Source organism: Ctenopharyngodon idella, chromosome 4 (assembly GCF_019924925.1).
Source record: "Ctenopharyngodon idella isolate HZGC_01 chromosome 4, HZGC01, whole genome shotgun sequence".
NCBI lineage: Eukaryota > Metazoa > Chordata > Actinopteri > Cypriniformes > Xenocyprididae > Ctenopharyngodon > Ctenopharyngodon idella.
In genome coordinates this window covers 14,162,756-14,179,121 of record NC_067223.1, presented here as the reverse complement: position 1 = coordinate 14,179,121, position 16,366 = coordinate 14,162,756, and the positions used below count along the sequence as shown (strand labels likewise).

Here is a 16,366-nt window from a genome sequence, read left to right as displayed (position 1 = left end):
AAGCGGGTCTTTATTCCGCGCTTTTTTGTTGTGTTTGGACATGCACGACACCGCATCAGGTCTGGCGGATACAGTGTCCTACGTTGCCATCTGTTGTAAAATAAAATGTGTCAATTTATATATTTGCAAGTGAAGGATATGTGGCATTACAGGTGATATGTAAAGTCCAGCTTTGTCCAACAAAGAATTAACTCAAGTGTAAGTACCAACAAACAGTGAAACAGTGAATGCACATTGCTAGAAAATTAAAGACAAAATGACATTGGGTGCATATTTCAGATTTACTGATAAAATAACTGATAGCATTTCAAAGGTGTTGTGAGATTCAGGACGTACATAAAAACATATCTTCGTTAGAACAGATAGAGAGTCTCCAATCAACCACAATATTGCTTCTCTCACATTTTCTGTTCCGTCACTTTTCACTGCCTTTCACTCGTCTTCTTAAAAACACCTCCATTCAGAGACACATTAATTTGAGAAAGAATCATAAATGACGGCTGGTGCACTAGAAAAGGAGAGTCACATTTCCCAAGCTTTTTCAAATGTCTGTTGAAGGAGATACTGCTCTATTCATAGATTTTATAAATATGTGCAATGAATCTGTATGTGTGCAATACATGCAAAAGGTCAAAGTCTGACTGGAGTGTGACAAAGTGTGTAGGATAAACAAAATATCAGCTGTTGAATTAAATTTAATTTTTGTTTACATAATGAGTTCCAGCTATTTATATATATTATTGAACTGTTAATTTGGTTCAGTCAAGGTAAGTTGTTTTCCTAAGGAAATGTCATACAAAATGGCTGTTCATTATTCAGAAAGAGGACATTTATTATGGAATGAATCATGTAATTTTGTTATAAGCTGTCAAGAGAGGAGGTTAGAGAATTTTGTGTTGATTGAAGATGTTTCATCAGCTTTCCTGAGTTAATTTTGGCCTGTTAATTTTGTATTTTGCAGTTTTACATGGTCTTGATGAACTGGAGTACATGGATCACATCTGTAGGAAAAGTAAAGGCATGTAAATCTTCCTTCTTATGCTTGTGCTTAAATGCTTCAAATATGTTATTTAGACAAATAGATAAATTATGCCTGCATATGAATAATTTATTTCTTATTTAAAATAAAACAAATTGAATGAATTTTAATTAAAATAAAATGTATTACATTTTTATGTATTAAATGTATTAAAGGGTTAGTTCACCCAAAAATGAAAATAATGTCATTTATTACTCACCGTCATGCCGTTCCACACCCATAAAACCTTCGTTAAACTTCGGAACGCAAATTAAGGTATTTTTGTTGAAATCCGATGGCTCGGTGAGGACTGCATAGCCAGCAATGACATTTCCTCTCTCAAGATCCATTAATGTACTAAAAACATATTTAAATCAGTTCATGTGAGTACAGTGGTTCAATATTAATATTATAAAGCGACGAGAATATTTTTGGTGTGCCAAAAAAACAAAATAACGACTTATCATGATTCGGATTGCGTGTCAAACCGCCAAACTGCTGAAATCACGTGACTTTGGCGCTCCGAACCGCTGATTCGACACAAGATTCATAACGGTCCTAAGCTTCATGAAGCAGTGTTTTTGAATTCGGCCATCACTATATAAGCCGTTATTTTGTTTTTTTGGCACACCAAAAATATTCTCGTCGCTTTATAATATTAATATTGAACCACTGTACTCACATGAACTGATTTAAATATGTTTTTAGTACATTAATAGATCTTGAGAGAGCAAATGTCATTGCTGGCTATGCAGGCCTCATCGAGCCATCGGATTTCAACAAAAATATCTTACTTTGCGTTCCGAAGATTAACGAAGGTCTTACAGGTGTGGAATGGCATGAGGGTGAGTAATAAATGACATTATTTTCATTTTTGGGTGAACTAACACTTTAAAATGATTTTTTGGAGCAGATAGTGAGGGTAAAGCAGCCAACAAGTCAACATACAACATAACTCTTTCAATGCTGTTTAAATGTTTTATGATTTAATCCCAGCTAATGTGCATATCTAGACATAGGACAGCAAATTTAATATTCTTGACAATCAATATATAATATAAAATGTGTCATTTAATACACACAAACACACATTCTATAGCATGAATGAGTAGTGCTGAATATCTATAAGATTTAATCTAAAAACTAATCAATACCAGTGTTGTAAACACATTAGATTATTAAAGGCCCATTAAGACCACATATCGATCAAAACAGACATTTATGATGCTGAACCAGGGCTCCTGCACCAGTAAAGGGAGATCAGGGTGGTGTGGGTTAACAGCATCATAGCCATATAATCACCAACCCCCCTCCCCCCCACATATTGTCAGAGACGCAGTACAGACGGCCACTGCAGCAGCAAGAGAGTGTAAGAAATGCCGCAAATAAACATCAAAATACTGCGGAGAGCGAGCGGAAAATCTGCAGACGAAGATAAGCGTGCCATGCGTTCATCCAAAGACGATTTATGGTGAAATGAGGGTGTGAATAGGCGCTTGTGGGTTGATGACCAGCCATAAAGCACAGGCGGGAGAGATGTGGAAGGACGTTTTCAAGAGAGGAGAAACAAAGGGAGGAGTAAAAGAGAGAGAGTGAAATGGTGGTAGATAAAGACGAGGCCATGAGCTCTGCGCCGCCTTACGACTCGCTGCCAGCTCGGCCAAGTCCCTGCCGTGCAAAGGAGTGGGAGCGAGAGTTGCACGCTACTCAAAGACTATCTTCCCCTCTACGACCGGCGCTATCCTCTGTTTCCCGTCGTACTTCGGCACTCCCTGGCTATCTGCTCTCACCCTCCCGAGATTACGCTGACCAGCAGCAACGTCTTTCATTATCGCTGTGCTCAGAGGCCTCGCTGGCGCCCCCTGTGCCTGCAGTTGGTGCTGCCCCACCGTGCTGCCGGGCGGTGGGAGTCATGCCCTTGCTGCGCCTTGCACTCCTGATTTTCAGCTTCCTTTTTTGGGCAGCAGGCCTTGCGATCTTTACTCTGGGCATATGGGCGCAGGCTTCGCTATCCGACTACATGCTACTATCGGCGAACCACTACCCTAACGCGCCCATCATCTTGTTAGGCACAGGTGCTGCTGTCACCGCCTGGGGCTTTTTAGGATGCTTGGGAGTGGCTGCCAACCTTCCTTACCTTCTGCGGGCGTATGGCTTCTTCCAGTTGGTCACACTCATAGGTGGACTAGCGGCGGGTCTCTCTGGGCTCTTCTACAGGGAGGATATTGCTGAAGGTTTCCGTAGCGGACTTCAGAAAGCTGTATTGGATTACGGAGAAGACGAGGGCCGTGCAGACGCGCTGGACAGCCTTCAGAGGGCGCTGGAGTGCTGTGGCGCTGAGGGTTGGCGTGATTGGCTAATGTCCGACTGGGCTATCCAAGATGCTGTGTACTCAACAGGAAGTTTGGGGAATGATTCCTCCACTGTGTCTTTACCAGACAGTTGCTGCATAAAACGCAAAGGCTGCCGCAACAGACCGTTGCCAGAGAATGGAGGCATGAACACCGAGCTAGCAGGGATTCATGCTCCCGGTTGTTTCCGCAAAGTCTTCAGCTTGGTAAATGACAATGTCTTTCACATTGCAGCAACAGTCCTGGGCCTTGCTTTCATCCAGGTGGCAGGTATAGCCCTCGCATGTCTGCTTGCCAATCGTCTTTCGCCCAGACCGCGAAGACAAGCCTGTTGAAATAAAAAGCATTGTGAATTTCCTTTGCCTGGGCTTTTGTATAACTTGCTGTAGTGTCTTGAGTTTAGATCAGTTTTTAAGGAAGAAACCAGTCAACATTTTATGGACAAATGCAAAAAATATATGTCCAAAATACTGCAAATGTTTAGGTAGAGCATAATTTTAATATTTGTACATTCTTTGATTGTTGCATGACTCTGAATGACTTGTGTTTTTGTCCAGTAGTTATCCAAAGTAAAACAAAAAAGTCAAGAGTTCTATAATATGTATAGATCGGTGAATGGTATCTCTTTGATATGTTTGAAGACATTGTTTTATTCGATTACTGACTGAAATATTATGTTATGTGTAAAAAAGTTAGAAATAGCTTATATGCCTTGTTTAATATCTATTCTGTAAATTGTTTTTCTATTAATGGCCCATTAGAAATGTTACACTGATTGTAGAGTCCATGGTGTTTAAAGGGTTAATTCACCCAAAAAATTAAATTTCTGTCATTAATTACTCACCTTCATGTCATTATTTACATTGCAGCGCTTCCAAGTTCTACATCCAAACACCCGCTCAGTATTGGCCAGCTCCTGCATCAGCATCGGCCAATACTGAGCCGGCATTCGAACGTAGAACCTGGAAGTGCTGCAACATAAATAGTGTAGCAGAATGACAGGGGAGAGACGAATTTGTTGAATAAAGTCATTATTTTTGTTTTATTTTTGCGCACAAAAAGTATTCTCAACATTAAGGTTGAACCACTGTAGACAGTTTTAACGATGTTTTTACTACTTTTCTGGACCTTGAATGTGATAGTTCCATTGCTTTCAATGGAAGATAAAAAAAACTCTCGGATTTCATCAAAATATCTTAATTTGTGTTCTGAAGATGAACGAAGGTTTTATGGGTGTTGAACGACATGAGGGTGAGTAATTAATGAGAGAAATTTCTTTTTTGGGTGAACTAACCCTTTAATTCCTTATAAGGTTTCTAAACTCTTGTTTTTGAATGCTTCACTGGCAGGTAATTGTACATTGATTATATAAATATTGTCACTTAAAAGAAAAAAAGACAAAAATATGACTACTTTCTAAAAAATGAATGTATAATAACAATATATAATTCATAATTGTGAACTGTTGCTTGCAACCCATTTAATTTAATATTCTGAATTATCTGAAATGAGAAATATGCATGGCGGAATGTGTTTTTTATTTATTGGAACTGATTGGATCCTGAAAAATGTGCATTACGTAAAAGAATGGAGCTAGATTGAATGTAATTTTAAAAAGCACCCAATTTTAAAAAGAAAATGAAAATAATATGAGAAAATAAAAATAACATATTTCAACTCCTTGAATGTGCCTGTCATATCAAAAAAAAAAGTTAAACAAAAGCAGCTATTAACTTTGTAGACACAACTCACTTTTGAAACCAGTATGCACAGCTTCATCTGGTTGTGTGGTTGAAATGAAACGATACATTTTATTGTACTTTCTGAAATGGATAGACACTTGATTTATGTTTTGATTCCCAAAGGTAGCTGACCGAGCCACAATCTGCAATTTCAAACAAGCTTATTTATGAGGGTCTGTATTTCTTTATCACAGCCCCTGCTGCAATTACAAGCAAGTGATGAATCACTGGAAATTGTGACAGGTGCTGTCTACCTCTTTAATGACCTGCCACATAGTGGATTGAAAGCCATCTCTATCTGCAGGCAACTATGATTAGATCCCTCAGATGACTCTTGCTGTAAAATGTATTAGACTACGGTAGTGATAGGCTACTGCAGGTGGTAATTAGGAAGAATATTTGAGATAGATAGATGAACATACAGAGGGATGGACGGATGGATTTGTTGTGGTTTACTGTGTGCATGTGGTGTTGAGTCATTAATCCCCTGAAGGATTATGTTATTCTTGAACAGAGCAGCTGCAAACGGTTCACAGTGCAAGACAATCTTCCATTAGTATCAGAATGGCCCAAAGTCTCACCCCACTGCAAAGGCTAAAGTTCAACAACATTGCATTAAAAACACTGCCGCTGGATTCATCACTAGAACCGGGATCACGGACCGTGACAGGAGCGTGTTTTTCCCGTGTTGAACCGCAGCCGCTGCTCAAGCCCACAATCGTCGCACTATCCGAACCGGCTCTTGCTTTACTAGGACTGAACGCAGACGAAGTTTTACGTGACCCGCACGCGGCAGAATATCTGAGCGGGTCTCGGGTGATTCCGGGCTCTGAGCCCGCTGCGCACTGCTACTGCGGACACCAGTTCGGTCAGTTCGCTGGGCAGCTGGGTGATGGTGCTGTGTGTTATCTGGGGGAGGTGGAGACCGTGGCTGAGCAAACTTCTGACCCGACCAGCACAAGCCCCTGTGGTCGGTGGGAAATTCAGGTTAAAGGCGCTGGACGGACACCTTATTCTCGGTACCGTTACTCTGGCTTCACTGCATTAAGTTAATATAGCCCATATTACGTATAGGCTAAAAGTAACAAAAAGTTTTTTGCTTTTGGGATTTTTGTTAAAAAAAAAAAAAAAAAATGTATGATGCATAAAAGCATTGCAAAGACATTAAAATGTTTTACTTTTTCAATCTTAACAATTCTAACAATGCTAACTCAAGTAGATCTCTTTCATGAAGAATAATGAGCATAAATAAACCCTTAATCCATAACAATAGATGCATTCATCGATCTGTGAGATTTCACTTGAAACCCTTAATGCCACAATGGAGCATACGGTTATGCACCAAGAAAGAAAAATGAAGCATGTAGACAAAACACACTCAGCAAAAAGGGGAAAAATAATTGTTTTTATTTAAAAAAATTAAACAAATGTTTGTGCACTTTAGGCAGTCTGATGGGCGTAAAGTGCTACGCTCCAGTATTCGGGAGTTCCTGTGCAGTGAGGCCATGTTTGCTCTGGGAATTCCTACAACACGAGCAGGATCACTGGTGACCTCTGATCTTTATGTCCAGAGGGATGTGTTCTACAGTGGGAATCCCAGACCAGAGAGGTGCTCGGTGGTTCTCAGAATAGCACCCACCTTTATCAGGTTTAAGCACATCTATTTATGTTTATCCTCAGATGCACATTTTAAAGGCCAGTTAACATTGCACCGACAGACACAGAGCAACGGCAACAGACAGTTCATTGGGTTTTGTTGGATCGGTGTTACCCCTTGGCATTTGTTGCCATTGGTTGGTGCTTCTTTTTGCCAAATGAACATGTTCAGTCAGCGTTTGTCGAGTTGTGAAATGTCTGAGAACTGACTTATAATCTGGTGATTGTCCATGTTGATCAGTGTTTGTCTGTGTGTTGTGATTGGCCTTAAGACTATAAAAGTTGTTGTAAAAGTGAAAGAATGCTCAAAATCCTGAAGTTTGCAAAACAAAGAACCTGTTTACTAAAGTCTTAAAACTGGGTATTAGTGTTAAAGCTCATAAGCGAAGATTGTAGAGAAGTTGGGTTTGGCCCACACTGAGATGCGATGGATCTCTCAAGAAGTCAAGAAGTTTTTTTTTTTTAGATGTTACTCATGTCCAAGCCCAAATATTTTGTAAAATATAGCTTTGATACCTAATGTATCATTAAATTTAGGGCTCTGAATAATAAAATCTACTGAAATGCATTCTCAATTTTGGTTTCCTTAAGTATTTTAAAATGTTTGCACTCATGAGTCTGTCCATACTTCTCATCAGATTTGGCTCGTTTGAGATCTTCCACCCTGTGGATGACTTCACAGGTAGACAGGGCCCTAGTGTTGGACGGCCTGATATCCGTGCACAACTTCTGGATTATGTCATTGAAACATTCCACCCTGAAATACAAAGAAGACATTTAGACCGTCAAGAAAGGAATGCTACCTTCTTCAGAGAGGTTAGGTGTCATTATTGAGCTCAAATCAGTTCAGTGTTGTTTCAGTTCTGTTCAATAACAGTGCATAATTGAAAAGCTTTGCAACATTAATAATATTATTTTCTTCTTTACTGCTGTGTTGTATGAAGCGCTATGTAAATAAATGTGACTTGACTTGGCTTAATATATTCTGTGGACCTGCAAGGTGACCGTTAGGACTGCTAAACTGGTTGCCCTGTGGCAAAGTGTGGGATTTTGCCATGGTGTTCTCAACACAGACAACATGAGCATCTTGGGGCTCACTATAGACTACGGCCCATTTGGCTTCATGGACAGGTTGGTCTAGCAATCAAAATGCATCCTGAAAGAAGATGTGCTTTTACTAATTGCTTGAATATTAGTGTATTTTGTTAATTGCAGGTTTGACCCTGAGTTTGTGTGCAGCGCCTCTGATAAGAAAGGCCGTTACTCTTATGAAGCTCAGCCGTATGTCTGCCACTGGAACTTGGCACGTTTGGCAGAGGCTCTTGGCACAGAGCTCCAGCCAGCCAGAGCAGGGGCCATTTTAGATGAGTTCATGAGCCTTTATGAGGGTTTCTACCTGGACAACATGAGGAGAAAGCTGGGTCTTCTGAGACAACAAGAACCAGAGGATGTGGAACTGGTGGCTGATTTATTGAAGACCATGCACTTTACAGGTACAGTGAGAGGAAGGAAATATTTCTACCTTTCCGTTGAATAAAAATTTAACGTGTCCCTTAGCTCTTCTGTTAAAAAAGTTGATTCAAATAACAAAACGGGTTAGTTCACCCAAAAATGAAAATTCTGTTATCATTTACCTCATGTTGTTCCAAATCCGTAAGACTTTGTTCATCTTCGAAATACAAATGAAAATATTTTAATGTCATCTAAGAGATTTCTGTCCCTCCATTTACAATCCATGCAACTATTAACGCATAATATGCTTTAATTACTACACTGACAACATTTACAGTAGCATTTTATTCTGGGCAGCGATAAAGAGTTTTTCAATGGCTCTGATTTGAGCTTCTGCAAGAACCAAAAAGGTTTGTTTTCACGCATCAAGCAAGTATGGTTGAGCTTCTATTTATCTTCACTGATCAATGTTTATATGTGAATAAAAATTTGGAAAACCGCTGGATTTATATGGATTACTTTTACAATCTCTTTATGAACTTTTTGAAGCGTCAAAGTGGTAGTTGCATGGACTGTCAGTGGATGGACAGAAACCTTTCAGATTTCATTAAAAATATCTTCATTTGTGTTTTGAAGATGAACGAAAGACTTACAGGTTTGGAACAACATGAGGGTGAGCAATTGATGACAGAATGTACATTTTTGTGTGAACTAACCCTTTAATAAAATTTAATATATTTGTATCTACTGCTGTTCCATTGCCAGGTGCAGACTTCACAAACACATTTCGTCTGCTGAGTGCCGTGTCCAGTCCTGCCGGTGAGCAGGCAGAGAGAGACAGCTCAGATTCAGTAGTGGAGCTGATCATGGAACAGTGTGCCTCGCTGGAGGAACTAAAGGTGGCAAACCATCCTACAATGCAGCCCGGGTGAGGGGGCCTGCACCCTCTCAGGGTCCAATCTTCATACTAATAAACAATTTCATGTATATCAATTTAACAAAGCCTTTAGATAGTAAAGTGTTTCTTTTAAATAAAGATCTAGAATCTATTGTTTTAAGCTAAAAATTAATTTCCCTGTACTCTGCATTCTTCTCTTAATGTGATGCCGTCAGCACATTGCAAGAAAAGCAAGGCAAGAGAATTGGTATGTTCACTGAATGAATTTGCATTGGTTTTGGCCTTTAAAATGGAGCTGAACACTGAAGCATAAAAATAAAGCATTATGAGCTCTAAAAAGGTACTGCCAACCTGAGGATGTAAAAATAAGACCTTGAGCACTTTAGGTTTTCTTTCATTTGTTGATCCTCTATGTCCTTTCTTAGTGAGTTGGAGATGATTCTCTCCATGGCTGAGACAAATCCTGGCATGTTCAACATGGTAGCCAATCAGCCAGAGGTTGCCAAGCAACTTGAGAAGATTGGCAGGCTGAAGGAGCTTCTCATGATCAATGAGGCAGAGCTAAAAATGAAGCAGAGAGATCATTGGCAGAGATGGGTCAAACATTACAGGTATAAATAAGTGTTAGTGTATTTTAATGATTGAATAAAAGCAAAGAAAATGACCATGAACTGAAAGTCCAGCAGTTTTAGCTCCTTTTCTGGTCACTACATTAGGAGGCGTCTGGCCTGTGAATGTGACGAAGCGAGCGACCCTGCTGCAGTAGAGAAAGAACGGGTCCGATCGATGAACTCCACCAATCCTGTCGTGGTGCTGCGGAATTACATTGCCCAGAATGCAATCGAAGCAGCTGAAAGGGGTGATTTTTCAGAGGTCAGAGGTTGAAATGTAATATAAAAATACTGTGGAAGAAAATTTTTGTTTTGCAGTGTGGTGTTATATTATTTTAAACCCTTCCAGGTTCAACGGCTGCTTAAAGTTTTGGAGAACCCTTATTCAGTTAGTCCAGATTTGGAGAGTCCAATATGGTCAGCAGGAAGTGGGTCAGACCATGCTGATGTCAACAGCATTAAGAGACAGGAAGTAATGGAAAACACACAAAGAAAAGCAGCATCTGATACTCACCGAATTCCATACAACAGTAAACCTCCTGCATGGGCCAGAATGATCTGTGTCACATGATCATCCTAAAGCCTCCCAAACATCACAGCCCAATCTAATAGAGAAAGAGAGAGCAAGAGAAAATGTAGAACTCTTGTGTTTCTCTGTCTCGATCAGGTATGTGTTGAGGGAGGCTGAACAACACACAACACTCCTGGTTATCAGATAATGCAGAGATGGGCAGTAGGTAAAAGAAACATAATATGAGAAACTGATCAAAATACTTTTATTTTAAATCTATAATACATGGGAAAGAGATATTTAAGAAAACAATCTCTCAGTTCTGCTTCTGCAGAGTCTCCCCTGTCCAGTTTTCAAAGATCTCTTCAGTTATCTGATCAATGAAGACTCAGATGTTCAGCTTAGCATGCCTGTCTGAGTTTGAAAAACAAGGAGTGTCTTGTGCACACACATACAAACACAGCTCTTTTATGTCACTCTTACAATATGCATTTATCACTTTTAATGGATAGTTCACCCCAGAATTTACATCAAACTGTTGTTTTGCATACAATGAAAGTGCTTGCCTGATTTACACTGTCAAAAAACACCATAAAAGTAGTCCATAGACTCATAAGTCTTCTGCATGAGGTCTTCCTTAGAATACATTTTGTATTAATTAACACTTAATTAAATTGATAAACTAAAAGCTATAAATGTCGCTATAAAAAGCTATAATGTTGTTTCAGTGTGTGATTCACAATATTTTCCTTAATAAATGTTCTGTCAATAACAATGTTATTTTGCATCTCATTATTCACAGTCCCTATTAGGCCATTATTTACAAGCAGTTGGACTCAAGGCACATTAAATGAAATCTAAATAAGAATTAATTTGCAGTTAACTTAATTAGTACTATTGGCATCTAACTGTAAACAACTGCCTAGCTGCATGAAAAGCTTCACAGCACAAGTAGTGCATTAATATTTTTTAAACAGAGTTCTGTATGTGTAGTTCTGATATAACAATCACTGAAAGTCACTAGAAATACATTTGTAGTCTAAAAGTGACACGAGATGACTGGAAATGGTCAGATTCATGGTACTTTGCATAATTTATTCAGCAGAGCAAATCATTCTAAAACTGTTTGAATAATATTCAAAGAAGCCCATTAGTGTGGATTTCACATTGGCTATGCCTCAAAAATATTCAAAGCAGAAGTTTAAGAATTTTTTTTTTTTTTTTTTTTAATCCATTAATCTGGAACTGTGCCTATTTCCCAACGGTCAGTATAGCTGTCTTAAACTACTTTTAATAATTTAAACATTACAATCAACAAATTGAACAGTGTTTTTAGGAATGATAAAAGTCAAATGTCTACATTTCAGAATTAATATTTGTTAGGTGCATATTAAATAACATGTTTGGAGTATGTGGAATCTGCTCCTTTCTGGGACAAAACACACATTTTCATTTAGTACAGTAGTTGTTGTAGAATACTTTCCAAGCAGATTATGCATTAATCTATCCATAAACAAAACAACACACCATAATAATATTTGAGTCGCTGAGGTCTCTGCTGTTGAGGCTCTTATGCATATATTACAAGAATGTGCAATTTTAAGTTTTCAGTGGTCATTAGTTACATGAAAATTTGGTTATTAAATCAGACCTTACTGAGCCTAAAGTCAAAAACTTCCAGGCATTTCTATATTTACTCTCTGTTTTATTCTTTTTTTTTTTTTTCTCCAAATATAACAGCATAATGTATACTCAAAAATATATTTTCTAAACATAATAAAAAGTTCATCAAGACAAACTTTGATGTTGGCTTGAGAAAGCCTGACCAGAAAGTTTAAAGTGGTTTTAAAAGCTGGAAGTTTGAAGGTTTTCAGTTTAAAGTAGTTTGAAGTTTGAAATGGTTTTAAAGCTTGAAGTGTGAAGGTTTAAAGGCCATAGAGTTCAGAAGAGATCAGAAAAATAGGTTGATATTCTGGATGGATCAAGCCAACATAGTTATTAACCAAAATAGTGGAACCAAATAATTTTGAATCGAGAAAGAGCTATCAATCTGTCAATCTTTTCCGTGTCCAGGCCGGGTGAGGTTTCCCGTGTTGAGTCAAATTAAGCCGCAGGTTCCACTCCTGGTGGTGCTTTTCCATCAATTCCTTTAAGTTTCAGCTTTGCAACCATACTCCCCCTGGAACCAAAAGACTTGCGGTTTCACGAGTCAAAAACATGTATGTATAGCTCAACATCTGTTTTTTTCATTAGGTTTTCATTAGGTTAGACTGAATATTTGTTAATGGGAACTTATACTCATTGGTTTTTATTACTCAACAGGAGATGAAGTAGACAAACAGTGTGGCACTCGGACGAACCTGATTGATGGTTGACTACATATGCCTTCATTATATGGAGGTGGGCCATAGACTGGGAGGGGCCATTTGGTAATATATTCTTGAATACACAAACACAACTGTTTGAGGATTAGCAGTAGCACCATGAGGTGGAACACAGCAACAATTTCAGGTGTAATAGTTGCAGTATGCAGGTAAGTGTCAAACGTTTTAATAGTACTTTTACTGTTCATGGAACTATACTCTTTCTCCCTTTATATATAATTTATTTAAGTGTATGGAAGGATATATTATGTGGGCAGATGCATTAGTCATTGCACACTTTTTAAGTCTCTTTTTCAGAATATGCTCTATCCAATATGGATTACTTGCGCACTTGCAATACAGATACAGATTTGCAATACCTTTTGCCATACATAATACATAAGGTATTCGAATTTTCACGTGTTTTTCATGAATGTCACCTCATATTTTTCTCATGGGTTTCAAGATTCAAATTCAGTGAAATTCCATTGTGGTGTATTTAACAATAAGTTTAATTTTGTCATTGTAACTGCATAATTTTTTGCTAATGTAACTGTGCTTGATCACACAGATGCACATGCAGCACATTGAGAAGAGGACAAAACATATCCTACAGATTCTTTGTAAATTGACAGGGTACAAAGCAGCTTCAGCATGAATGAAATTTAGGGCCTACATTTTAAGAGCTGGAATAATAAGGGATTAGTGGTCAAATTAAAGACTGGATGCAAAGTTACTTGCTTAGTAAAGCAAATGAGTGATGAGTGATTTAAGATGTAATTTGAATAGTACTCAAAGCAGCTCAATGCATGAAACTTGGGCTTCACTTCATTTCAGCCGGGCCAGTTGCAACAAAGCCTTAAATTAAATCTGTTCATCATATAAAGCGATCAAGTCTCTTCAGAAAATTTGGACTAAACCGCTCAATTCATATAGATTAGTTTTACGATCTCTCTATGAACCTTTTGAAGCATCAAAGTGGTAGATGCGTGGCCTGTCAATGGAGGCACAGAAATTTCTCAGATTTCATTACAAATATCTTCATTTGTTATTCGAAGATGAACCCTTTAACCTTGGATTGATTGATAGATTACATTAACTTGCATTTGCTTTATCATGTGAGACACATTTGATTGCACCTGCTTGGACTAAAAAGGTGTATAAAGTAAAGACAGTAAAAAGGTGTATTGAAGTCAGTCATTGGGAGGAGACAGAGCCAAACAGATTTAACCAATTTGAACCTCAATCACAACTCTGCTTCCTAACATGGAGTAGGAGGGAACCTCAACATGGGCGTGACATTTCACTAATCATACGCTGTAACAAGAGTGGACTTGCCAGTTTAGGGACAGAACAACAAAAAGCAGGTCTGATGATTGCAGAGTGTATGCGAATATCAAATTTTTACTTGAAAAATTGTTCTTTGTACAGATTTTGATAATATATGGTGTAACCTAATGGTTGTTCTGTTTCTGTGTTCTATGAAAGTGGATGTATGTTTTAATATTTATGCCTGATTCATGTCATTTTGTTAATTTGTAGAGTTTTTTTGTAGACTTCTCATTGTAATTGTGGACTGTTTAGCAACAATGTCAGGCTCTATGTGGCTCATTCCATTTCTGAGTAAGTAACATAAACAAGCACGGTCACAACTTTCTTTTTTTTTTAGAGAAAATGCTAGCATTTTTAACACTTTTTCTTTAACATGAAGTACTAGGCAATACCATGTCAAGTACGTCCGAATCAATCAGACTGGTAAATGGCAAGAACTCTTGTTCTGGACGAGTGGAGGTTTTCTATAATGGTCAGTGGGGAACGGTGTGTGATGACGGCTGGGATCTGTCAGATGCTGCAGTGGTGTGTAGAGAGATGGGATGTGGGGATGCTGTAGAGGCAAAGAGTGCTGCTTATTTCGGACCAGGTTGGGGACAAGTATTTATGAGCAGTGTGACGTGTTTTGGAACTGAGCCTACGCTGAGCATATGTGGATCGAAGAAAGTGGGAGAGTTTAACTGTGACCATACAAAGGATGCTGGAGTCACCTGTCAATGTAAGTTCACTGCAAAAAACAATTGTCTAGTTTTGTCTTTGCAATTAAATGCATCAATTGATTTACAGTGTCAAGAAAAAGTATGTGAACCACTTGCAGAATCTGTGAAAATGTTAATAATTTTAACAAAATAAGAGAGATCATACAAAATGCATGTTATTTTTTTATTTAGTACTGTCCTGAGTAAGATATTTTACATAAAAGATGTTTACATATAATCCACAAGACAAAAAAAAAAAGCTGAATTTATTAAAATAACCCCATTCATAAGTATGTGAACCATTGATTCTTAATACTGTGTGGTTACCTGGATGATCTACGACTGTTTGTTTGTTTTGTGATGCTTGTTCATGAGTCCCTTGTTTGTCCTGAGCAGTTAAACTGAGCTCTGTTCTTCAGAAAAATCCTCCAGGTCCTGCAGATTCTTTAGTTTTCCAGCATTTTTTGCATATTTGAACCCTTTACAGCAGTGACTGAATGATTTTGAGATCCGTCTTTTCACACTGAGGACAACTGAGGGACTCAAACACGACTATTAAAAAAGGTACAAACATTCAGTGATGTTTCAGAAAAAAAAATGATGCATTAATAGATAGGGGGTGAAAACATTTGGAATTTGATGATCAAGGTAAATTGTATTTAATTTGTCTTCCGGGAAACATGCAAGTATTTTCTGTTGCTTCCGAAGGGCAGTACTAAATGAAAAAAAATGATATTCAAGCGAAATAAGAAAAATTTGGACCTCTTCATCCTGTTCAAAAGTTTTCACCCCCCGACTCTTAATGCATCGTGTTTCCTTCTGAAGCATCAGTGAATGTTTGAACCTTTTTTAATAGTCGTGTTTGAGTCCCTCAGTTGTCTTCCATGTGAAAAGATGGATCTCAAAATCATTCAGTCACTGTTGTAAAGGGTTCAAATATGCAAAAAATGCTGGAAAACTGAAGAATCTGCAGGACCTGGAGGATTTTTCTGAAGAACAGAGCTCAGTTTAACTGCTCAGAACAAACAAGGGACTCATGAAAAACCATCACACAACAAAAAAACAGCCGTAGATCATCCAGGTAACCACACACAGTATTAAGAATCAATGGTTCACAAACTTTTGAATGTGGTCATTTTAATAAATTCAGCTATTTTTTTTGTCTTATGGATTATCTTTTATGTAAAATATCTTACTCAGGACAGTACTAAATAAAAAATAACATGGATTTTGTATGATCTCTCTTATTTTGTTAAAATTTTGCACATTTTCACAGATTCTGCAAGTGGTTCACATACTTTTTCTTGCCACTGTATATATGTTCTGACTGCTCTGTGTGGAAATTAGCCCTTGTCAGATTGGTGAATGGCAGTCACTCCTGTTCTGGACGAGTGGAGGTTCTCCATGAGGGTCAGTGGGGAACAGTGTGTGATGATGGCTGGGATCTGTCTGACGCTTCAGTGGTGTGTAAAGAAATGGGCTGCGGCGAAGTTTTCGAGCATAGGAGCGGTGGTTATTTTGGCCAGGGATCAGGGCCAGTATGGTTAAGTGATGTGCAGTGTGATAACACTGAATCGACACTGAGACATTGCAGTTTAAAGGAATGGGGACAAAATTCATGTGGACATGAAAAGGATGCTGGAGTTGCCTGTCGCTGTGAGTACAAAATCTTTTATGCAAAATGTTTAGGGTGATGTGCAGCATTTGTAGCATGCGGTTGATTACCACAGAAAA

The 16,366-nt window shown here is 38.3% G+C and overlaps 2 protein-coding genes across 5 annotated transcripts; both read left to right on the top strand.

The window, feature by feature from the left end:
* Positions 1–17: 17 nt before the first annotated feature.
* selenoo2 (selenoprotein O2) lies at positions 18–11,028 on the top strand. Of its 4 annotated transcripts, none has more exons than XR_007929761.1 (9): positions 18–198; positions 962–1,022; positions 6,560–6,759; positions 7,406–7,583; positions 7,768–7,898; positions 7,983–8,260; positions 8,985–9,118; positions 9,333–9,728; positions 9,834–9,852. XR_007929761.1 is itself a non-coding variant. In XM_051890885.1 (9 exons), the coding sequence occupies exons 1-9, from the start codon at positions 5,676–5,678 to the stop codon at positions 10,306–10,308; spliced, it is 1,983 nt and encodes a 660-aa protein (XP_051746845.1). In that variant the 5' UTR covers positions 5,543–5,675; the 3' UTR covers positions 10,309–11,028. The 4 variants fall into 4 exon arrangements, 2 of the variants coding, with proteins under 2 accessions (XP_051746844.1, XP_051746845.1); XR_007929762.1 differs by lacking the exon at positions 9,834–9,852 and having other exon boundaries at positions 9,333–9,457; positions 9,543–9,729; XM_051890885.1 differs by lacking the exons at positions 18–198; positions 962–1,022 and adding exons at positions 5,543–6,130; positions 10,078–11,028 and having other exon boundaries at positions 6,556–6,759; positions 8,985–9,147; positions 9,543–9,728; positions 9,834–9,990.
* On the top strand, positions 1,854–5,069 carry LOC127510824 (tetraspanin-7-like). Its single transcript, XM_051890883.1, has one exon. It carries the CDS (start codon positions 2,616–2,618, stop codon positions 3,702–3,704), a length of 1,089 nt encoding a protein of 362 aa, XP_051746843.1. The 5' UTR covers positions 1,854–2,615; the 3' UTR covers positions 3,705–5,069.
* Positions 11,029–16,366: the final 5,338 nt, after the last annotated feature.